The 20679-nt window shown below is 50.9% G+C and overlaps 1 protein-coding gene across 8 annotated transcripts; it reads right to left on the reverse strand.

Annotated features, from left to right (window-relative positions):
* Positions 1 to 5380: 5380 nt before the first annotated feature.
* On the reverse strand, positions 5381 to 20080 carry RABL2B (RAB, member of RAS oncogene family like 2B). 8 transcript variants are annotated; one of them, XM_060188885.1, is made up of 9 exons: positions 19821 to 20080; positions 18159 to 18412; positions 14593 to 14622; positions 12745 to 12824; positions 11998 to 12077; positions 7548 to 7659; positions 7163 to 7257; positions 6760 to 6843; positions 5381 to 6383 (listed from the first exon to the last, which is right to left on the reverse strand). In XM_060188885.1, exons 2-9 carry the CDS (start codon positions 18281 to 18283, stop codon positions 6267 to 6269), a joined length of 723 nt encoding a protein of 240 aa, XP_060044868.1. In that variant the 5' UTR covers positions 18284 to 18412; positions 19821 to 20080; the 3' UTR covers positions 5381 to 6266. The 8 variants fall into 8 exon arrangements, with proteins under 8 accessions (XP_060044868.1, XP_060044866.1, XP_060044865.1 ...); XM_060188883.1 differs by having other exon boundaries at positions 7163 to 7260; positions 19867 to 20074; XM_060188882.1 differs by having other exon boundaries at positions 7163 to 7260; positions 19821 to 20074.
* Between the last annotated feature and the right edge of the window lie 599 nt (positions 20081 to 20679).

The following is a 20679-nucleotide window of genomic DNA, read 5'->3' on the forward strand; positions in this document are numbered from 1 at the left end:
ACAACAATAACAACTACAACAAGCACAAGGGCAACAAAATGGGAAAAATAGCCTCCAGGAGCAGTGGATTTGTAGTGCAGGCACCGAGCCCTGGCAATAACCCTGGAGGCAAAAAAATATATATATTATCTTTATTTATTTACTGGACAGCCAGAAATCAAGAGGGGAGGGGAAAATAGAGAGACAGAGAGACAGAGAGACACTTGAAACCCTGCTTCACCACTCACAAAGCTTTCCCCCAGCGAGTGGGGGCCAGGGGCTCGAACCTGGGTCCTTGAGCCTTGTAACATATGCGCCACCAGCCGGTTCCTACTGGAATCCTTCTTTTCTCATCCAGGTGTTAACGTCCCCCTAAAGCTTGCTTTAGTAATTTACCACATGGATTATTTAGACATATGCTGTTTAGTTACCGAATAGTTAGAAACATGTCTCTTGTTGAATTCTATTTTTTTAATATTTTCCTTTTTAAATTTTTTAAAAATTTATTTATGTGAAAGATAGAAGGAGATAAGGAACCAGACATAACTCTGATACATGTGCTGCCGGAGACTGAACTCGGAACCTCATGCCTGAGAGTCCAGTGCTTTATCTGCTGCACCACCTCCTGAACCACGACTTTCCTTTTTTTAAAAAAAAAAAATTATTTAGTCCCTTTTTTAAAGATTTTATTTATTTATTAGTGAGAAAGATAGGAGGAGAAAGAGAAAGAACCAGACATCACTCTGGTACATGTGCTGCTAGGGATTGAACTCAGGACCTCATGCTTGAGAGTCTGATGCCTTACCCACTGCGCCACCTCCCGGACCACTATTTATTCCCTTTTCGTTGCCCTTGTTGTTTTATTGTTGTGGTTATTATTGTTGTTGTTATTGATGTCGTCGTTATTGGATAGGACAGAGAGAAATGGAGAGAAGAGGGGAAGACAGAGAGGGGGAGAGAAAGACAGACACCTGCAGATCTGCTTCACCGATTGTGAAGCGACTCCCCTGCAGGTGGGGAGCCGGGGGCTTGAACCGGGATCCTTAAGCCGGTCCTTGCGCTTTGTGTCACGTGCGCTTAACCCGCTGCGCTACAGCCCGGCCAGAATTTAAGATTTTTCAATGTTCCATTTTTGTATAGATCTGCTTCAACTGTTTATAGTCTAGATTTTTCCCTCTATAATTAATTTTGTTCAATTTTATGACAAAAACAAATGGCTTTTGTATCTATAATTCTCATTTTTGTGTTAATGTTTCCCATGCTTTTTAAAGAGTAGATAGTCTTGCCTTCCAACAATTTTATTTTTTACTTTTCTTGACTTCAGTTTCCTTTTCACTTAAACAAGTTGGGTAGTTGGGTTTTTTTTTTTTTTTTTTCCATTTCAAGTATCTTACAACTTCTCTTACTAAGAGAGTGACTGTATATACCATCCACCTTTTAACTAAATGAACCATGATTGGCAGGCATCTCTGACTTACATTTTAAGAGAAAAAGAAAGCCTTTTTCTTAGGTTTCCTCAAGATATAAATGAACACACGGCAGTTCATCTATATATATAGTTTCATAAAGCGCACACAATGCTTCTTTCCCCCAGGGAAACTATTTAAGAGCCAATTAAACCATGAAGTAGTTAGAAAGTTGTTTATTTTAAGGTAATTATATGTTTCTGAGCAAATCAGACTGCTGTAGTGTGTATGCACTGTAACTTAATGATAGTCAAAGAATATTCCTTAGCTTAGAGAGAAAAGCATAGATAATAAAAATTAGTTTAAAAATCTTCATATGATGGCTGGGGAGATAGAATAATAGTTATGCAAAAAAAAAAAAGTTTTCATGCCTGAGGCACTGAAGGTCCCAGGTTCAATTCCAAGCAGCACCTTACACAGGAGCTGAGCAGTACAGTGCTCTGATAAAAAACAAAACAGACAAGCAAAACCCCTTCATACTATAAAACTGTTTATTCTCCCTCCCTCCCTCTTTCCCTCCCTCTTTCCCTCCCTCTTTCCCTCCCTCTCCCTCTCCCTCTCCCTCTCCCTCTCCCTCTTCCTCTTCCTCTCCCTCTCTCTCCTCCAGGGTTATCACTAGGGCTCAGTGCCTGCACTGCGAATCCACTTCTCCTGGCAGCCATTTTTTTTTCCTTTTTCCCATTTTTATTCGGCAGGACAGAGAGAAATTGAAAGAAGAGGTGGAGAAAGAGAGGGAGAGAGCAAGACACCTGCAGACCGATTGTGAAGCAACCTTGCTGCAGGTAGGGAGCCGGGTTCGAACCGGATCCTTGCATGGGTCCTGGCCCATAGTACTATGTGCGCTTAATCAGGTGCGCCTCCGCCTGGCCCTCTAGAACTGTTTCCTCAACCAAATTATATAATTTCTGGCCATTTGAGTCTTCCGTTAGTTATATCAGCAGAAAAATTTTAAAATGTGCATACTTGGGCAGTTAAGATTACAAACTACGTTCAGCCCCTGAAATTGTATGCCACGTTATTGTTCACCTTAGCAGCAGATTTGGGGCCGGTGTTGGGTCACAGAAGCCTAATTCATTTTGTGAGGGCAGAGTTGCTTTGGTACCAAAGCTACATCACAAGCAAAGAAAATTACTGATACAGGGGTGGGGTGGTGTCATACCTGGTTGAGTGCCTGTTACCGTGTGCAAGGATCCAGGTTCAAGCCCTCAGTCCCCACCTGCAGTGGGAAGCTTCTTAAGTGCTGTAGGTGTTTCTCCCTCCCTCTCCCTTCCCTCTTAATTTCTCTCTCTATCCAAAATAAATAAACCTTTTAAAAATTTCAATACAACTACTAATCTCTTTTTTGCCACCAGTGTGCCACCACCTGGTCCCCCACCATTTTATTCCCTTTACTTAAAAAAAATTTTTTTATATTTATTTATTTTCCCTTTTATTGTTGTTTTTTTATTGTTGTTGTAGTTATTGTTGTTGTTATTGAATAGGACAGAGAGAAATGGAGAGAGGAGGGGAAGACAGAGAGAGGGAGAGAAAGACAGACACCTGCAGACCTGCTTCACCTCCTGTCAAGTGGCTCCCCTGTAGGTCAGGAGCCGGGGCTCAAACCGGGGTCCTTCAGCCAGTCCTTGCGCTGTGCGCCACGTGCACTTAACCCGCTGCGCCACCGCCCACTCCCTTTATTCCGTTTTCTATGGTAAAGGGTGAGAGACAGGGAGGGCAACAGAGAGAAAAGGAAAGACACTTGGCAGCCCTGCTTCACCACTTGTGACGTTTCCCCCTTGTAGGTGGGAACCAGGGGCTCAACCCTGGGTCCTTGTGTAACATGTGAGCTTTACCGAGCTGGCCATCACCCAGTCACCCAACAAATAGTCCTCGTGAGAACAGATTTAAAAAGAACACTTAGTAAAAATACTATTAATCATATATTCAGTAGCAGAGACAAAGGAGGAATATAAGCTACAAACCAGTGGGTTTTACCACAAGAGTACAAGGGTGGTTGAAATAACGTAAGTCAAGCTCTGTGACATAACCCACTGAGAGAATGAGGCGGAAAACAATAGTGTTATCCTAGCGGGAAGAACATTCAATCAAATCCAGCATTCTGTCATCACAAAATAACACATCCCTCAGCACGATCAAAGACATAAAAAACCCATCACTGACATCAGAGTCTGTGATGAAAAACTGAATATGTCCCCCTCAGATCAGAAACAAGACAAGGATAAAGGTGACTTGCTTCCATGACTTTAACTCAACGCAGCACTGTGGGGTTTAATTCAATGCAGCACTGTGGACTTTAAAAAGAAAATTCCTTCACTGCAGAAATGCTGACAGACAATTATCTCTGAGGAACAGTTTCACATCTCTCTAAGATGTAGGTACTAGGATTGGGAATTCTAACTCATCTAAATTGGAAATGAAGAAGTAAAGCTTCTACCTCAGTTGATTTCATTTTGATAATTTTTTTTTTTTTTAAAGATTCAGAGGTGGTATTGGGCTGGAAGGGGACAGGAATGGTTTTGAGACTGGAATGGAAGCAGGCGTGTCTGAGGCAATCAGATTGGGTGGCAGTGGATGTTCTTGGCACCTTTCCAAGAGTCACCTCCCCCCCCAACACTGAGAACTGCTGGACAAATCTAATGGTAGTCCCATTCCTTGGAGAACCACCCTGGCTAACACAGCTGTCCCTCCCCGAATCCTCCTCACACACTTGATTTTCTTGAGTTTGGACCAATTTTGTAAGCAGTTTGTCCTTCAGATCTTCCCTGGAGAGAAGGGTGCAGGCTGCACTCAAACCAGCGTGCTAAATAAATCTTTTAAAAAATAAAGTCTAGGGAGTCGGGCTGTAGCGCAGCGGGTTAAGCACAGGTGGCGCAAAGCACAAGGACCAGCATAAGGATCCTGGTTCAAACCCCGGCTCCCCACCTGCAGGGGAGTTGCTTCACAGGCAGTGAAGCAGGTCTGCAGGTGTCTATCTTTCTCTCCCCCTCTCTGTCTTCCCCTCCTCTCTCCATTTCTCTCTGTCCTATCCAACGACAACAACAATAATAACTACAACAATAAAACAACAAGGGCAACAAAAGGGAATAAATAAATAAAATAAATATTTAAAAATAAATAAATAAAAATAAAAAAATAAAGTCTAGGGAGTCAGGTGGTAGTGCAGCGGGTTAAGCGCACGTGGCGCAAAGCACAAGGGCCAGCTTAAGGATCCTGGTTTGAGCCCCCGGCTCCCCACCTGCAGGGGAGTCACTTCACAGGTGGTAAAGCAGGTCTGCAGGTGTCTTTCTCTCTGCCTCTCTATCTTCCCCTGCTCTCTCCGTTTCTCTCTGTCCTATCCAATAATGACATCAATAACGACGACAATAAAAAACGGGGGCAACAAAAGGGGAAAAATTAAATATAAAAAAATGTAAAAAAAAAAAAAAAAGGCTACCCTTTCATTTAATGGTAACAGGGACTGAACTCTGGGTTTTTGTTGTTGAGCTGCTTCCCCAGTCTGTGACCTGCAGGTGCGTGTGTGTGTGTGTGTGCGCGCGCGCGCGCTGGGGCCTCATGCATTCAGGACCTTACCACTCCAGGTGGTAAGAAAATGACCTTTTCATTCATTCACTCAGGTAAGACACAGGGAGAAGTCCCACAACACCAGAGCTCCCCCACGTCATCACACATCCAAGCGGCGAGGCAGGAACCGTGCCCAGTGAGCTGTTTCTCCAGCCCTGGCCCGCACATTCTGTTCCCTCCCCCCCACTCACCACCACAGAGCACTGCTCTGGCTTATGGTGGTGCTGGGGACTGAACCTGGGACTCTGGAGCCTCAAGACAGGAGAGTCTCTTTGCAGAAACACTCTGCTGTGTCCTCTTGGCCTACAGACTCTCTTGTGGCTTTCTGCTCAGTGAAATCCAGACCTCACAAAGCATACACGTTTATTCAATGCTTATGTAATTCAGCCTTTATTATACAAAAATACAAAGTATTAAATAAAAATAACGGAAATAAAGCACAAGATGACCATGAGAACACAGTAGCAAACCACGAGGGAGAGGAGACAGTGCGGACGGCCACCCCGCGGCCCTGTCCGCTCCAGGAGGCTCCATGTTCACTGCAGCCCTCAGAAATAGAGCCTCTCACAGGGAAGTAGGCGCAAGAGGCTCCGTGAAGGCCGTCTGAAATCCAAGTGGGTGTGCTTTGTGGGGCGGCTACGCCCCTGGAGGTTGGCCACCGACACCACCGGTGTCTTCCTGTGTGGCCGCACCTGCCACTTGCCAACACTTGATTTTCACAGCAAGTCTGTGCCTGAGGTCTCACCGGCTGTCCCTGAGTCAGCCGCATCATAGGTGCCTGGAAACCTGTGGGCTGAAGGGCTGTCTGCTGGAAACCAGTTTTAAAACACGTTGGCTGGTGATTCTGAAGGATGGAGGCCTCTGGATCGCTGCGCTGCTGGGTGGGGGTGGGATGCTGAAAGACTGAGAGATGATTCCCTAGGTGGAAACTCCACCAGGCCCTGAGGTCAGTTCTGGGAGGGGCAATGCAAACACCTAGATGTGTCGGGATTTAAGAGACATGCAAAGCAGGTTTTGGATTCTCTTCCCCACTCAAGCACAGTGGAAGGTTTGTGTCCCTTCTTCCTAACTCCACTTCAGGGTGCGGTGTGGCCTGTTCTGCACGATGAGGGGGCTGGCTGGTGCTGGGCCTCCCGTCCCTGAGTGCAGGGGAGGGGCGGCCAGGAAGGCTCAGGCGCAGTGGGCCTAGGGAGTGGGGGGTGAACTGGACAGTGGGTGTGCAGGCGGCAGAGCACAGGTGTGGTGTGGACACTCCTCAGCTCAGGGCAGAGCTGCCGACCGTGACTCCTCCCCCGATTCAGGAGCGAGGTGGGCTCTGGAGCTGCCGCGCTGCTCTCGGTCTGGCAGGGCCTCCTCCTTCTGCTCCAAGTCAAAGTTCTGCAGCAGAGTTGGCAGGTGAGGCCTGGCCCTGTCTCGGCCTGCTGCTGCGCCAGCCCCCCACCCCGAGGGAGACATTAATAAACCAAGGGCAGGAAGGAGCCGGGACAGTGGGCTCCGTGCCACGGCCCTCAAAAGAGCAGCACTTTCTCAATTTTTAAGATTATTTATCATTAGATAAGAGACAGAAATCCAGAAAGGAGGGGAGATAGAGAGGGGCAGAGAGACACCTGCAGCCCTGCTTCACCACTCATGAAGCTTCCCCCCAGCAGGTAGGGACCGGGGGCTTGAACCTGGGTCCTTGTGCACTGTAATGTGTGCGCTTAACCAGGTGAGCCACCACCTGGCCCCAAGCAGCACCCTCTAGGACACCTACCGCAAGCTCCTGCAGAATCTCGTCCATGAAGTCCTGTGAGTTCTGTTTGTAAGAGACAGCTAACCGGATTGCATCATTGAAGAGCTGCAGGTAGTGGAGGTGGCGAGAGGAAAACATGGCAGAGGCTGTCAGGACTGTGGGCCCCACCTGCCTGGTACCCTCTGACCTCCCCGGTCCCACAAAGTACGCACCCTTAATATCAGCAAGGTCACCCCAATTCACCTTCCCACCACCAGACCCAGACCCAGGCCCACCGCCTCTTCCTGGCAATGTTCACAATGCTCCCTTCTTGCCACCACAGCCCTCCGCCCTCCAACCTCTGCGGTAGGACCCTTGCTGCAGCTTCCCACCACTCGATCACCTGGCCTTCCCCGTCACAGCAGACCACACCTCAGTCTGTTACCTTCACAACGTTGGTCCCGTCAGCAGCAGACACAAAGTACATGGGTAGGGAGAGCTTCCTGGCAAAATTGAAGCTTTTTTGGGTCATCTTTATGTCTGCTGTAGGGAAAAGGTGGGACGTTGGCCCGTCCATCCCGGGAAACAGAAAGGGCTTTGCAAGGTGGGTCACTGGAGGCGTCTTTTCCAGACAGACAGGGACAGTCAGGGAAATGCTCTGGGGCAGCTCATGGAACAGGGGTCCATGTTGGGGACGAGGACAGGCTCAGTGACTTTTCTATGAAACAGGGAGTGGCAATGAGCAAACAGAAACTTCCTCGGAAGGACAATGGTCAGTGAAAGCCTACTGTCCCCATGAGGAGGAGGGAACACGTGACAGTGGGTCCTACCATCAATTTTATTGGCCACAACGATGCAGGGGATCTCGGGCCTGAACTCCCGGAGTTCCGTGTACCAGGTGCTGAGGTTCTTGTAGGTGATCTTCCTCTGCACATCGAACACCTGCCACGAGCAGAGGAAGACAGTTCGAGTGCACCACCATCTGCACACTGCCACTGGCAACACCCACAGACATGTGCCACAGGCTTGGGATTCGGACCAGGCACCTGCCAGTCTGCAGTTCTCCTGACCTCCCACCCAACCAGAGCCTGCACCTATGCCAAAAGCTTGCTTTAAAAGCATTATACTGGGGGTCGGGCGGTAAAGCAGCAGGTTAAGCGCACTTGGCGCGAAGCACAAGGACTGGTGTAAGGATTCTGGTTTGAGCCCTCAGCTTCCCACCTGCAGGGGAGTCGCTTTACAGGCGGTGAAGCAGGTCTGCGGGTGTCTTTCTCTCCCCGTCTTCCCCTCCTCTCTCCATTTCTCTCTGTCCTATCCAACAACAACATCGATAACCATGATAGTGTTAAAACAACAAGGGCAACAAAAAGGAAAAAACAAACAAAAAAACAAAGGCAACAAAAGGGAAAATAAATAATAATAAAAAGCAATGTACTCTTTTTAAAAATATCTTTATTGAATAGAGACAGCTAGAAATCGAGAGGGGAAGGGGAAATAGAGGGAGAGAGAGAGACACCTGCAGCCCTGCCTCACCGCTTGTGAAGCTTTCCCCATGCAGGTGGGGAACAGAGGCTCAAACCCAGGTCCTTGCACACTGTAACATGTGCACTCAACCAGGTGTGCCACCACCCAGCCCTATAATCTTTTTATTTTTAGTAATTTTGGATAGAGACAGAGATTGAGAGGGAAGGAGTAGAGGGGATAGATGCTTGCTCACTGCTTCCGAAGTTTTCCCCATGCAGGCAGGGACTGGAGGCTTGAACCGGGTCCCTTGTACGTAGTAATGTGTATGTTCAACCAGGCACACTGCCCCTTGGTCCATATAATCATTTTCAGGGGCCGGGTAGAGGCAAACCCAGTTAGGTGCACCGAGAACAAGGACCCACTCTCTACCCGCAGGGGCTCTTCATGAAGAGAGAAGGTGTCCATCTCTCTCCCCTTAACTTCTGTCTTGTCAAATAAAGAAAAAAGCCACCAGGAGCAGTGGATTCATGCTCACAGTGCTGGCACCGAGCCCCAGCAATGATCTTGGTGGTAATAAAAAAACAATCATTATTCTTTTGCTCAAGGACCTAGGTTCAACCCCCGCAACCCCAACTCCCCCGCCCCCGTGGGAGAGGCACCCTGAGCAGTAAAGCAGTGCTGCAGGTGTCCTCTTTCCTTCTCTACCCCCATCACCTCAAGCCCTCTGTCTTATTAAATTTAAAAACAAAAACAATAAAAGGAAAAAAAAAAAAAAAGCTGCCAGGAGCAGTGGATTTGTAATGCAGGCACCGAGCCTGTGATAACTCTGGTGTCAGAATAAATAAAACAATAATTCCATTTTTGTTATCTTTATCATATTTCTGTGCTTTAACCAAGTGTATCATTTTACTAACTGGTACGCTAGAAACTGATGCACTGATTGCTGAGACCATTTTAAAATAAGTAATCTAAAACATTTCTAGAATGTTCATAATTACTCATTTTTTTCCCCAACTTCAATATCATTTTCTTGAGGGAATATTGATGTACAGGCTTGCTGCTGTCACAAGGGGACGTTTCCCCAAGATGGTGTCACTATGATTTATTCTTATCACTAGGGTTATTGCTGGGACTTGGTGCCTGCGTGACTCCACTGTTCCTGTTTTTTCTTTTTTTACACGAGTCTTTTTTAAAATTTAATTTATTATAAATTGAGAGAGGAGTGGGAAATAAGAGGGAAAGAGACATCTGCAGCCCTGCTTCACCACTCGTGACACTTCCCCCTGCAAGTGGAGACCAGGGGCTTGAACCTGGGTCCTTGTGCACTGTAATGTGTGCACTTAACCAGGTGCACCACTGTCTAGCCCCTTTGTTCCTGATAGGTGAGAGATGACAGGGTCAGAGAGACACCTGCAGCCCTGCTCCACCTGTAGAGCTTTCTCCCCTGCAGGTGGGGACCAGGGCTTGAATCTGGGCAACACGTTCTACTGGGTGAGCCACCACCTGGTGACGGTATGACTGACTTTTAAGTGTCGTTTCTTTTTCCTGCTGTCAGGGTTATCGCTGGGGCTTGGTGCCAGCACTACCAATCCACCGCTCCTGGCAGCCTCCCCTACCCTACTTTTATTGTTATTGTTGTTATTAGATAGGGTAGAAACTGCAAGAGGGCGGCAGAGACACTGCTTATGCAGTGTCCCCCCTGCAGGCAGGAGGCGAGGGCTCAAACCCAGGTCTTCGCACCTGGTAATATGCGTACTTAACTGGGTGCACTGCCCCCTCCCGCCTTTTAATGTGCTGGAGGTTGAACCCAGGACCTCCTACATGTAGACCCCAACTGCTAAGCTAGTTCTAGACGTGGGTACTCATGTTTTTAAAAAGGAACTTTTATCAGTTATTATTCTCTAGTTTACGATGACTTTATTAATAATTTCTAGTTTTGTTTTTTTTTTTGCCTCCAGGATTATCACTGCGGCTCGGCCTGCACTACAAATCCACTGCTCCTGGAGGCCATTTTTCCATTTTGTTAGCCTTGTTATTGTTGCCATTGCTGTCGTTGTCGGACGGGACAGAGAAAAACTGAGAAAGGAGGGGAAGACAGAGAGGGGAAGAGAAAGATAGGCACCTGCAGATCTGCTTCTCCACTTGTAAGTGACTCCCCTGTGCAGGTGGGGAGCCGGGGGCTCAAACCGGGATCCTTGTGCTGGTCCTTGTGCTTCGAGCCACGTGCACTTAACCCGCTGCACCCACTGCCTGGCCCCCACTCAAGTTTGTTTTTACCTATTTGAAAACAGCAGGCAGTATGAGCACTGCAGACTTGCTCCAGGGGTGGGGGAGGCCAGCAACCAGAAGACACCTTCTTGCTGAAGCCCCAGCGAGCAGCTGCCTGCTTCCTAGGCATCCTCCGAGAGCCACAGGCCTCAAGCTCCCCAACACGGAACCGGACAACCTGACTCTGCAGGACCAGGTGGCTTCTAAGCCCTCCTTGGGAGCCAAGTGGGCACACTAGGGCCCTGCATGCAATAGGGCTGGGGGAGACAGGAGCACACACTCAGTGGCAACTCCACTTGATGCGACTCTTGCTTGCTGTTCCACAGACCAAACTCCCAACATGTGGCCACAATGTCGTGAGTTCCCAGCACAGGCTTTTTAGTGTCATATAGTAATGCCTGGAAGGAAACTTCTGGACTCAGTTTGCACTAGGCTACCCCCCCGCCCCCCATCACAGCCACCTCTGTTCAAGCCTGATTTCCAGCAGAAGAGGAGCTGGCTGGGATAAGGAGTGCCCCCATCAGGGTTCACGGTGGAGGGGGAACCCCAGCTCTCACCCACTTTTAATCAACAGAGGAGTGTTTTCTGTCTACGAGACTCCCAGGGACAGCCCTAAGAGGCAGCACAGTTCCCAGCTGGCCCCTGGGTCCTAGCCATCCCTGTGAGGAGACCTAAATGGGGGAGACAGGGTCTCTGCAGAGCAAAGCAGAGCCTGCCAATGGCCCAGCAGCCACCAAATGCTTCAGCTGGGACACTAAGTGTCCCCAACCATGAGATTTTCTAGCTGAGATGCCAGACATTGGGGGGAAGGTGTCCGAATCCCTGGCCCTCAGAACCCACAAATACCAGGATACAGGTATTTCCTTTGTGCCACCAAGCTTGATGGTTGTGAGAAGACTTTTCATGCTAGTTAAGACCTCCGAGTGACAAACTTGTCACGTGGTGACAAGTGCTGGTGTTCGTGATCCACTGCCCCCGTCTCACTTCCCGTCACAGAGCATGCTGGCCTGATGGTGGACTGGGCCATCAGCCTCATGCAGCTCTCCTGTCTCAGTCCATCTGTGGCTGATGTGCTCTTGTTCCACTTACTACCTCCACTACTGTGTTAGACATGGCAGAGGGTGGCAGGGAGAGAGAGCTTTCTGAGGACTGTGGGGTCCACACAGCCCCGTCTGCCCCAGAAAGCAGTGCCAGGTCAGCGGCGACCTGAGCAGCAGGTCTGGGCATGGCTCCATCAGAGGGACAATGGCACCTCCTCCTCCATGTCTGCCGCTCAGATGCTTGGCGCTGAAACCCTCAACTTGCCCTTCCCCCGAGGCGGGTGGGCCTTTGCCTATTCCTGCCTGAAGAGTTTACCTGGCCGAGTCTTCACTCAGAACCCCTCAGGCATACATGGCGGGGTAGGGCTGGGGGTAAAGCATTTCAGGGGGGCTCGTCCCTCAGCACCCAGCCTCGGTGAGGGGGGCTCAGTGCTACAGGGTCCCTTATCCCCTCACTGCTAAGGTAAGACGTGTTCAAAGTCTGTCTGCCTCCCAGCTGCGCTCGTACCATGATGCAGGCGTGGGCCTTATGGTAGTAGGAGGCGTGCATGCTCTGGAACCGCTCCTGGCCAGCTGTGTCCCAAAAATCTGCAACGCAAACAACAGTTCTGATTGTCTGGTGGGGCTGGGGGGGCAGAGGGGCCCAGCTGACCTAAGCAACTCAGTCCAGGTCTCAGATGCACAGAAACAGGTGTGTGTGCAGCAAATGGGGAACTGGTGCGTGTGTGTGTGTGTGTGTGTATGTGTGTGTGTCACAGGCCCCACAGCACCTGAGCACACCATGAGAGGTGTGCAGGGGAGTGGGTGGCAGGAAGGAGAATGCAGACAGGAAGTCACAAGAGGGAGGAGGTGGGTGCCCTCCTGCCCCTCTCCCTAATAGCACGGGGCCTTCCAAGGTCCAAACCAGGCTGACTTCCACATGCGGGGGACAGTCAGACCGTGTGACCTGGCACAGCGGAAAACTGCAACCCTGCGATGAGTCCGAATCCTCCGTGGAAGGTGCTATTCAGACCACACCGACATTTCTTTACACCGGATAACTGAGAAGACGCGGTCGGAGCACAGGGACCGAGTCTACTTGCCTCCTCCCAGTGCCCTCAGTCTCCTTGCTCTCGGGGTCCTCCCTGCCAGCCCTCATTGTGGTGACTGGGATCTCCTTTCCTTCCTGCTCGACTCTCTCCCAAGGCTTTCTTTCTCCTCTTCCCCTCCATCCTCCTCCCTCTTGAGAGTCAGTGCGGTTCAGCCTCGTGCTCACCCACTAGGACGGTCCTGCCATCCACCGTGGCCGTGTGCTTGTAGAGGGTCAGAGCGTATGTGGACAGCTGCTGTGGCTGACTGCGCTTGGGTTAAGGAATAAAGAGGCATTCAAACGGCGGTCAGGAAGACAAGGGCGACGGGGGAGCTGGTGTGACGGAATGGATCTTCTCCTTTCTGGAATTAACTCGGAGCTGTAGGCAGTTTCAGCCACTTACGCTTCCATGTTTCTGCCTATGTCTCCATCTAGGTCTGTATCTGCTTTACACGTTTTGGTGCTCTGACACCGGATATGGATATATATCTTGATAGACTGACCTCTACATCATTACATAATGTCTACCTTTGTCGCCTATTGCCTTTTTTGTTGTTAGTCTGATATGATCATAGCTCTGAGAATCAGCTTCAAACATCACTGACACAGCTACATGAAAGAGCAAAGGGCAGGAAAGTCCTAGTCAAGTCTGCGATGAAACAGGAGACAGAAAGTTACAGAGAAGCTGTCACATATGACGCCGTGTGTTTGGGAAGTATTCGTGAATGCCCCAGACGCTCCATGGATGGCGCTCCTGCCAAAGAGAGCAAACTGAAAGGCAGCAAAGTTACCATTCCAGAGACAAAAGCCCCCATGAGCCAGGCAGCTAAGAAAATGGTCCCAATTTTAGTTTGCGTATTTGTGGATCCTAATAAAAAGCCCAGGGAAGGACACTTCCTAAAGGCTGCAAGGTGCAAAGTGGCTGAGGCAGCAGATCCTGGGCGACACAGGCAGGGGATGCAGCTGGGAGGAGTGCAGCCCAACGGACTCCCCTCCCAGCCTGGGGTCATGATTCTTCTCACCCAATGTGCTCTCTGTGTTTCACCTGGAAAGCTTTTTCTGAGATCATCCCCAACTGCCAGGGAGGGTCTTGCTCCCAAGCAGTGCCGTGAGACCATTCATGGGGCGGGGGTGTGAGGCAGGGAGGGCTGGGAGCCCATGCTGCGTGAAGTCTGTTCCCGCGTAGAGCTTTCATGTGTGTGAGTGATGCTGGGGTGAACCCAGGGCCATACACATGTGCAGTCCTGCTAAGTCACCACCCCAGCCGAATCGCCACTCTTCCTCTCTCGTACTATGTGTTTTTTTTTCTCCATATTTTGTACTTTTGCTTAGCAGGGACTCACACAAGTGCAACTCCATGCTGCCGGGCCAACTTTTTCATACTTCCTATTCCAGAGAGAGGGAGAGACACAACAGCACTGCCCCACCACCTACGAAGCTTTTTCTGTTTTCTCTCGTTTTCTGCCACGGTGCTCCCAAGAGGTGTAGGGGCTCGACTCTGCCTTATGCTTGGGTAGCTGTGCGCTCTATCAGACGGCCTATGTCCAAGGTCCTCCTTTATATTTTCCACCATCCAAGGAGATGCACCTGCCTCCTGGTACTGTTCACATCGCACCCATGTGGTCCAGCAAGAGACTGGAGCCAGAGCTTTGGGCAAGAAACATGCACGTTCCATCAGAGTCACCTCCCAGACCCCCGGAGAATTTTGAAATACAAAGAGAACTCAAGCTTTGAGGTCAGAGAAGTACGATGACTTGCCCAAAGCCACAGCCACCGAGGAGGAGGTGGGGTCTGAGCAAGTGTCAGTTCTCAGTTGTCCTAACAGAAATCAAAGCTGAGGACGAGGAAGCCCTGTGAAGTAACAGAGACTCTGTGTGGACCCTGGAGACCAGCTGGACAGACACCAAGTGGCATGAAGGTTGCATCTGCTCGGTACCCTTCCCCCTGGACCAAAGGAGTAGGCAGAGGGGCTGAGTTGGCAGGAGGGTGGAAAGGGCCTGGAGAAGAAGAAGCACTTCAAACTTTGAAGGATACAATCCATCCATGAGAAATCTCTCCATAAGTCTGCAAGGAGAACACGCAAGGTGGTCAGGCGGACCCCAGCCTCATATCTGCTGAGCCCCCACTGCACCCCCCGAGTTGACGCATCCTGTAAAGCCCCAGCATCCACTCCACAGCCACACTGCTCCCTTTTAAGGGCAGCACGCAGGACCTTCTCAACCACCCTCTTGAAATAAAAAAAAAGGGGGGAACTGTCCTTCGAGCGGAAAACCATTTAAATGGCAGAAAATGGGCAAGAAGCTATCCATTTCTAGGGGCCAGCAAGGTGACTTAGCTGGCAGGGTATCTGTTCCAGGCCAGAGTTCCTGGCCCACGTGGGAGTGCTATGGCACTAGGGGAACCTTCAATGCTGTGGTCTCTCTCTCTCCTCTCCTTCTATTTTGCTCCATCTGACAAAATCTGGCCCAGAGTGGTGACATTACACGTGAAACCCCAGAGAGTCCAATACTAAAATGCTGGGGCATATCCAGGGGAGGCCTCTCAGCACCAGACTTGTGTTCTGGCTCAGGCTCATCACAGCTCCATTAGTCTGCATAGTCGTCGGGGATACGTAGCTTCGCGAACACAGAAAGGTGTCAGTGGATGCCACAGCTCCAGGCCACAGCCAGTCTGATACCTGATGTGAATGAGGGGTACCTGACCTGCTGAAACTGCAGCCACAGTCTGCTGAGCTTCCCTTAAAGGTGCTGTCTGAGAGCTTAAAACGAAAGAGGGCACGTGAGACAGCACAATGGCTATGCAAACAGACTCTCAGCTCTGAGGCTCCCAGGTACCAGGTTCAGTCCTCTGTACCACCACAAACCAGAGCTGAGCAGTGCACAGGCTTAAATAGACAGAGAGAGAGAGAGAGAGAGAGAGGGGGGGGGGGGAGGAAAAGAATGTTAGTTAGAAGAGACTTAATGATACTGCCTTATGCAGACTTTTCTATTCCATTTGTTCCCCTTAAACACCACTTGTTCTCTTAAACAAAGCACTGTGCTTTTTGCTAACTAAAGCTGTTTTAGAATCCCTTTGTATCAGTGTCACGTAACTAATAAAAGACAAGGGGCCCAATGCCTGTGCTACACTATGTGCGAGCTTCCTTTTTTCTTTTTTGCCTCCAGGGTTCTCACTGCGGCTCAGTCCCTGCACTATGAATCCACTGCTTCTGGCGGCCATTTTTTCCCATTTTATTGGATAGGACAGCGAATTTGAGAGAGATGAGGGAGGTAGAGAGGGAGAAAGACAGATACCTGCAGACCTGCTTCACTGCTTGCGAAGCGAACCCCCAGCAGGTGGGAAGGATTCAGCCTTTAAGAAGCTTTCATGTAGGGGGGCAGGTGGTGGCACACCTGGTTGAGTGCACATGTTATCGAGTGTGCAAGGACTTGGGTTCAAGCACCCCCAGCTGCAGGGGGAAAGCTTTGCGAGTGGTGAGGCAGGGCTGCAGGTGTCTCTCTGTCTCTCTTCCTCTCTATCTCCCTCTTCTCTCTCGATTTCTGTATGTCTATCCAATAAATAAGGATAATTAAAAAAAAAAAAGAAATTAAACCAAGATAAAGAGTCATTATATACTTGTCAGAATGGCTAAAATGAAGCATGGTGACAACACCCAGTGTTGACAGGCTGCAGAAGAACCACATCCTCATACATTACTGGTGGGAAAACAGGCCCCCTGGGGGTGGGGGTGGGGGCAGCTTTGTTGGTTTTGTTTGGTTGTTTTGCAGGTTTTTAAATAAGGCATGTACTCACTATAGGACCTAGCCATGAGATGAAATGAAAACTCACATCCACACACACAATAATGGCAGCCTTATATGTAACGGAAACAAGCCAGACAGTACTCAATGAATCCACAGTTTGGAAAAATCCAAACCGGCACATCTCTAACTGGAAGAATTGCACAGCAATAAAAAAGAACATATTATTGATAAACCTGACAACTTGGATGGATCTGAAGGATATTATGGTAAAGGAAAAAGGTTATAGAAGTCAATTTCCAGGAGTCGGGCGGTAGTGCAGCAGGTTAAGCGCACGTGGCACATGGCACAACGCGCAAGGACTGGCATAAAGATCCTGGTTTGAGCCCCCGGCTCCCCACCTGCAGGGGAGTCGCTTCATAGGCGGTGAAGCAGGTCTGCAGGTGTCTATCTTTCTCTCCCCCTCTGTCTTCCCCTCCTCTCTCCATTTCACTCTGTCCTATCCAACAATGACGACATCAACAACAATAATAACTACAACAACAATAAAAACAACAAGGGCAACAAAAAGGAAATAAATACGCAGGTGGCGCAAAGTGCAAGGACTGGCATAAGAATCCTGGTTCGAGCCCCCGGCTCCTCACCTGCAGGGGAGTCTTCACAGGAGGTGAAGCAGGTCTGCAGGTGTCCGTCTTTCTCTCCCCCTCTGTCTTCCCCTCCCCTCTCGATTTCTCTCTGTCCTATCCAACAACAACGAAAGCAATAATAACTACAACAATAAAAAATAAGGACAACAAAAGGGAATAAATAAATATAAACAAAAATTTTAAAAAAAAAAGAAGTCAATTTCCTGGGGCTGGCCAGGGATGCACCTGACAGCGTACACACCTTACCATGTGCAAGGTCTTGGGTTCAAGCCGCTGATCCCCACTTGTAGTGGGGAAGCTTCATGGGTGGTGGAGCAGTGCTGTAGGTGTCTGTCTCTCTCCCTGTCTCAACCTCTATCAAGTAAAGAAATATTTAAAAAATAATAATAATAACGACACCCTTGAGTCAATAATAAGAACACAACCCAGGGCTGGTAAGATAGCTCAGCTGGGGAAACCCTTACTGTGCCATGTGGGCCAGGGGAGGCGGCTCACCAGCTAGGGCCTGCGCCTCGCCATGTGTGTGGCCCAGGTGCAAGTGCTGGCCCCGCAGGGGAGTGTGATGGCACTGCAGAAAGCTCCAGGGCTGTGGTGGTGCAGCCCTTTGCTGTCTCTGAATGAAACAGCCACCAAGAGCACTGAGCTTGTGAATGCGGTGAGCTCCGGGGGAAGAAAGAAAAACAAAGACGGAAACAGAAATAAATGGAGGAAAATAATGAGAAAGAGAGACGTTCTTGAAGAAAAGAGAGTAAGCCGATATGCACGCTGGTTCCAGTCTCTCGCTTCTACCCGCTCCGCAAATGCAATGGGTTCCTTCAGGAAATCATTGCCACCACCGCCACTCACACTGTGCCAGTCACCTGCTTCTTCTCTCCACTCTGTCTTCACCTTCTGCTCTCTGAGCCCCATTCCATACAGGAAGTCTCTAGGCCTTACCATCTCCCCCTGGACTGCTGCTTCAATAGTCTCCAGACTGACTCACCTTATACTTTCTGCCAGGACTCATGAAAAAAAAAAAAGCTCGGTTTCCTTAGTCCTCATATGCCCGTCCCCCAACGTACAGACGGCAGCTGATGTCCCCCCACCCCCCAACTCCCCAAGTACACTGGGCTCCAGCCAAGTCTGCTCCCTCACCACCCCATGGAACACGGGTTTCCTTGTGCCTCCAGAGAATTTTTCTACAGCCCAGACCTTCCTAGACCTGATCTCTCACCCTGGCCTCTCCACATACTTGGACTTGCCCACGGCACTGTCCCCCAGACAGATGATCTTCACGTTGTCTTCAGCGTCGTATTTCTCTTGGTCCAGCTCACAGGGTTTGGCTTTATCCCCGGCCATCGGCTCCTGGTTGTAGAAAGGGGCTCAGTCCAGGGGAGAAGTTGAGGGATGGTTCTTGTCACAGGCTGGGGAGGTCAAGAGGAGGCTGTTGTTAAGTGAGAGGTCCCTCAGTCAAGCTTCTTTCTCTTCCTGGATGGGGAGACAATAGGCTGATGAGTGAGGACCCAAGACACACTCCTGTCACCTTTTAGAAACTCACCACCAACCTCGCTGCTCTTTGCTGGACTGTGGGATGTACGAACACTTGTCCCCACCCAGATCTCTTTAGGGTGGTTCTCCCTGTCTTCTCCTTATCACAGCTATTTTGAGGCTCACACCTCCCACTCTCATCTGGAGAATCAGTATTCTAAAGCCATACTGAAACTTTACAAGTTTTACATCAAAACGTTTCTTCACGGCCAGGGAGGTGGCACAGTACATGGCGTGTTGGACGCTCTCAAGAAAAATGAGGTTGTGGGTTTGATCCCTGATACCACATGTGCCAGAGTGATGCTCCGGTTTACCCTCTCCTCCAATTAATATTTATTTACTGGATACAGACAGAGACAAACAGAGAGCGATGGGAAAGATAGCAAGGGGGAGAGACACCTGCAGCCTTGCGAAGCTTTACCCCCTGCAAGTGGGGGGGGGGGCTTGAACCTGGATCTTTGAGCCCTGTAATGTGTGCACCGCCACCCAGCCCCCAATAAATGTATTTCCTAAAGCTTTCTGCGCGCAGCTGGGGAGATGGCAGCACGCTGGGCTTGCCCGCCCGAGGGTCCTTGTTCAACCCCTGGTGCCGCATGTGCTGGAGTGATGCTCTGCTTCCTCTTTTTCGTTCTGTCTCGTGGGAAAGTCGCTCTCATATGTAATATGTCTTTTTTTTTTTTTTTAAGGTTTCCTAGTTTGTAACTAAGGGGCACAAACTACTCGTGTCCCGTGGATGGAGAGGGCGGGGGCGCCTACGGCAGGTGCGCACACGGTCGTGCCGGCGCAGCGCTGCTGGGCTCCCGGGCGGAGTCTCCCACTCGGGTCCGCACTCGGCCTTGCTCGTGCACTGAGGCGCCCCGGCCTCCGGAGCGCGAAGGGAGGAGCAGTTCGCTGACAGACAGACAGACAAACAGACAGACAGACAGACAGACAGACAGACAGACAGACAGACAGACAAACAGACAGGAGCACTCTGCTTCCACCTGCACCGGCCTGGAAGCCCAGTCGGGAGACCCCAGGGGCTGGGACCGCTCTTGCGATCCGCTGAGCCAGCTCCCTTTCACCCAACATGTGGGGAGCCCCCAAACATCTGGAAGACAAGCCCCGCCCGCAGCCGGGCTGGACTGCCGACCCCACGAGACCCGCCGCCCGGCCCCCGCACATCGCCCTCCGGGCCCCGCGTCCACCGTGCGCTGCGGCCGCCACATCCCGGTTCACCCCACGGCAGCTACGTTCCCTCGAGCGTCCTCGGGGAGCGCTGGGGACCCCAAGACCGCGGGAGCCCGGCACACAGCCCCCTCACCCCCGCCCCAGCCCTGCACGCCAGCTCCCCGCCAGCCCGGCTCACTCGGCGCCACGCTCCGCACCGCTTCCCGCCCGGCCCGCGTCCTTACAGCTGCTACGCAACCGCGCGAGGACCCCGCGGGGGCTGCCCGGCTGAGCGCCTGACGGACCCCGTAGAGGCTGCCCGGTTGAGGGCCTGACGGACCCCGCGGGGGCTGCCCAGCTGAGCGCCTGACGGACCCCGCGGGGGCTGCCCGGTCGAGGGCCTGACGGATCCTGCGGGGGGCTGGCCAGCTGAGCGCCTGATGGACCCCGCGGGGGCTGCCCGGTCGAGGGCCCGAAGCGAGCCTGCGGGGCATAGGCGGTGGGGATTGTAGTCGCCGGGTTGCGAGACCGCTGGGACCTTAGGCGGGGCTGTGGGAGGCTGCAGGGACGGCCCTCAGGGGTGCAGAGGGTCGGGATGCAGGGGTGGGGCCGTCCTCAGGTGGGTTTAAGGGCTTGCAGGTGACAGGTGAGACTGAGGAGTAGGTTAGGGGCTGGGGGTGATGGTGGGAGGTATGGTTTATTTTTTTCCTTTTAATTATTTATTCATTTGTTGGCCAGAGACAGAGAAACTGAGATGGGAGGGGGAGATAGGGAGAGAGAGGGAGAGACACCTGCAGCAGTGCTTCGGGTGGGGGCCGGGCCTTGAACCTGGGCCCTTGCGCACTGTCGTGTGTGCGCGCGCAGCCGAGCGCGCCGCCTCCTGCCCCTATGCTTAGGGTTTAGCTTTCAGAGTTTAGCCAGGAAGGTTTAAGCCTGTTTGTGCACCTCCACTGCCACCTCTGATTGCAGGGTGGACAGTGCTTGAGGGCTTGCCCGGCATCACACGTGACTCCTGGGTTGTCCTAGACTTTATTTTATTTTCCCTTTTGTTGCCCTTG

Source organism: Erinaceus europaeus, chromosome 4 (genome assembly GCF_950295315.1).
Source record: "Erinaceus europaeus chromosome 4, mEriEur2.1, whole genome shotgun sequence".
In the NCBI taxonomy this organism is placed as follows: domain Eukaryota; kingdom Metazoa; phylum Chordata; class Mammalia; order Eulipotyphla; family Erinaceidae; genus Erinaceus; species Erinaceus europaeus.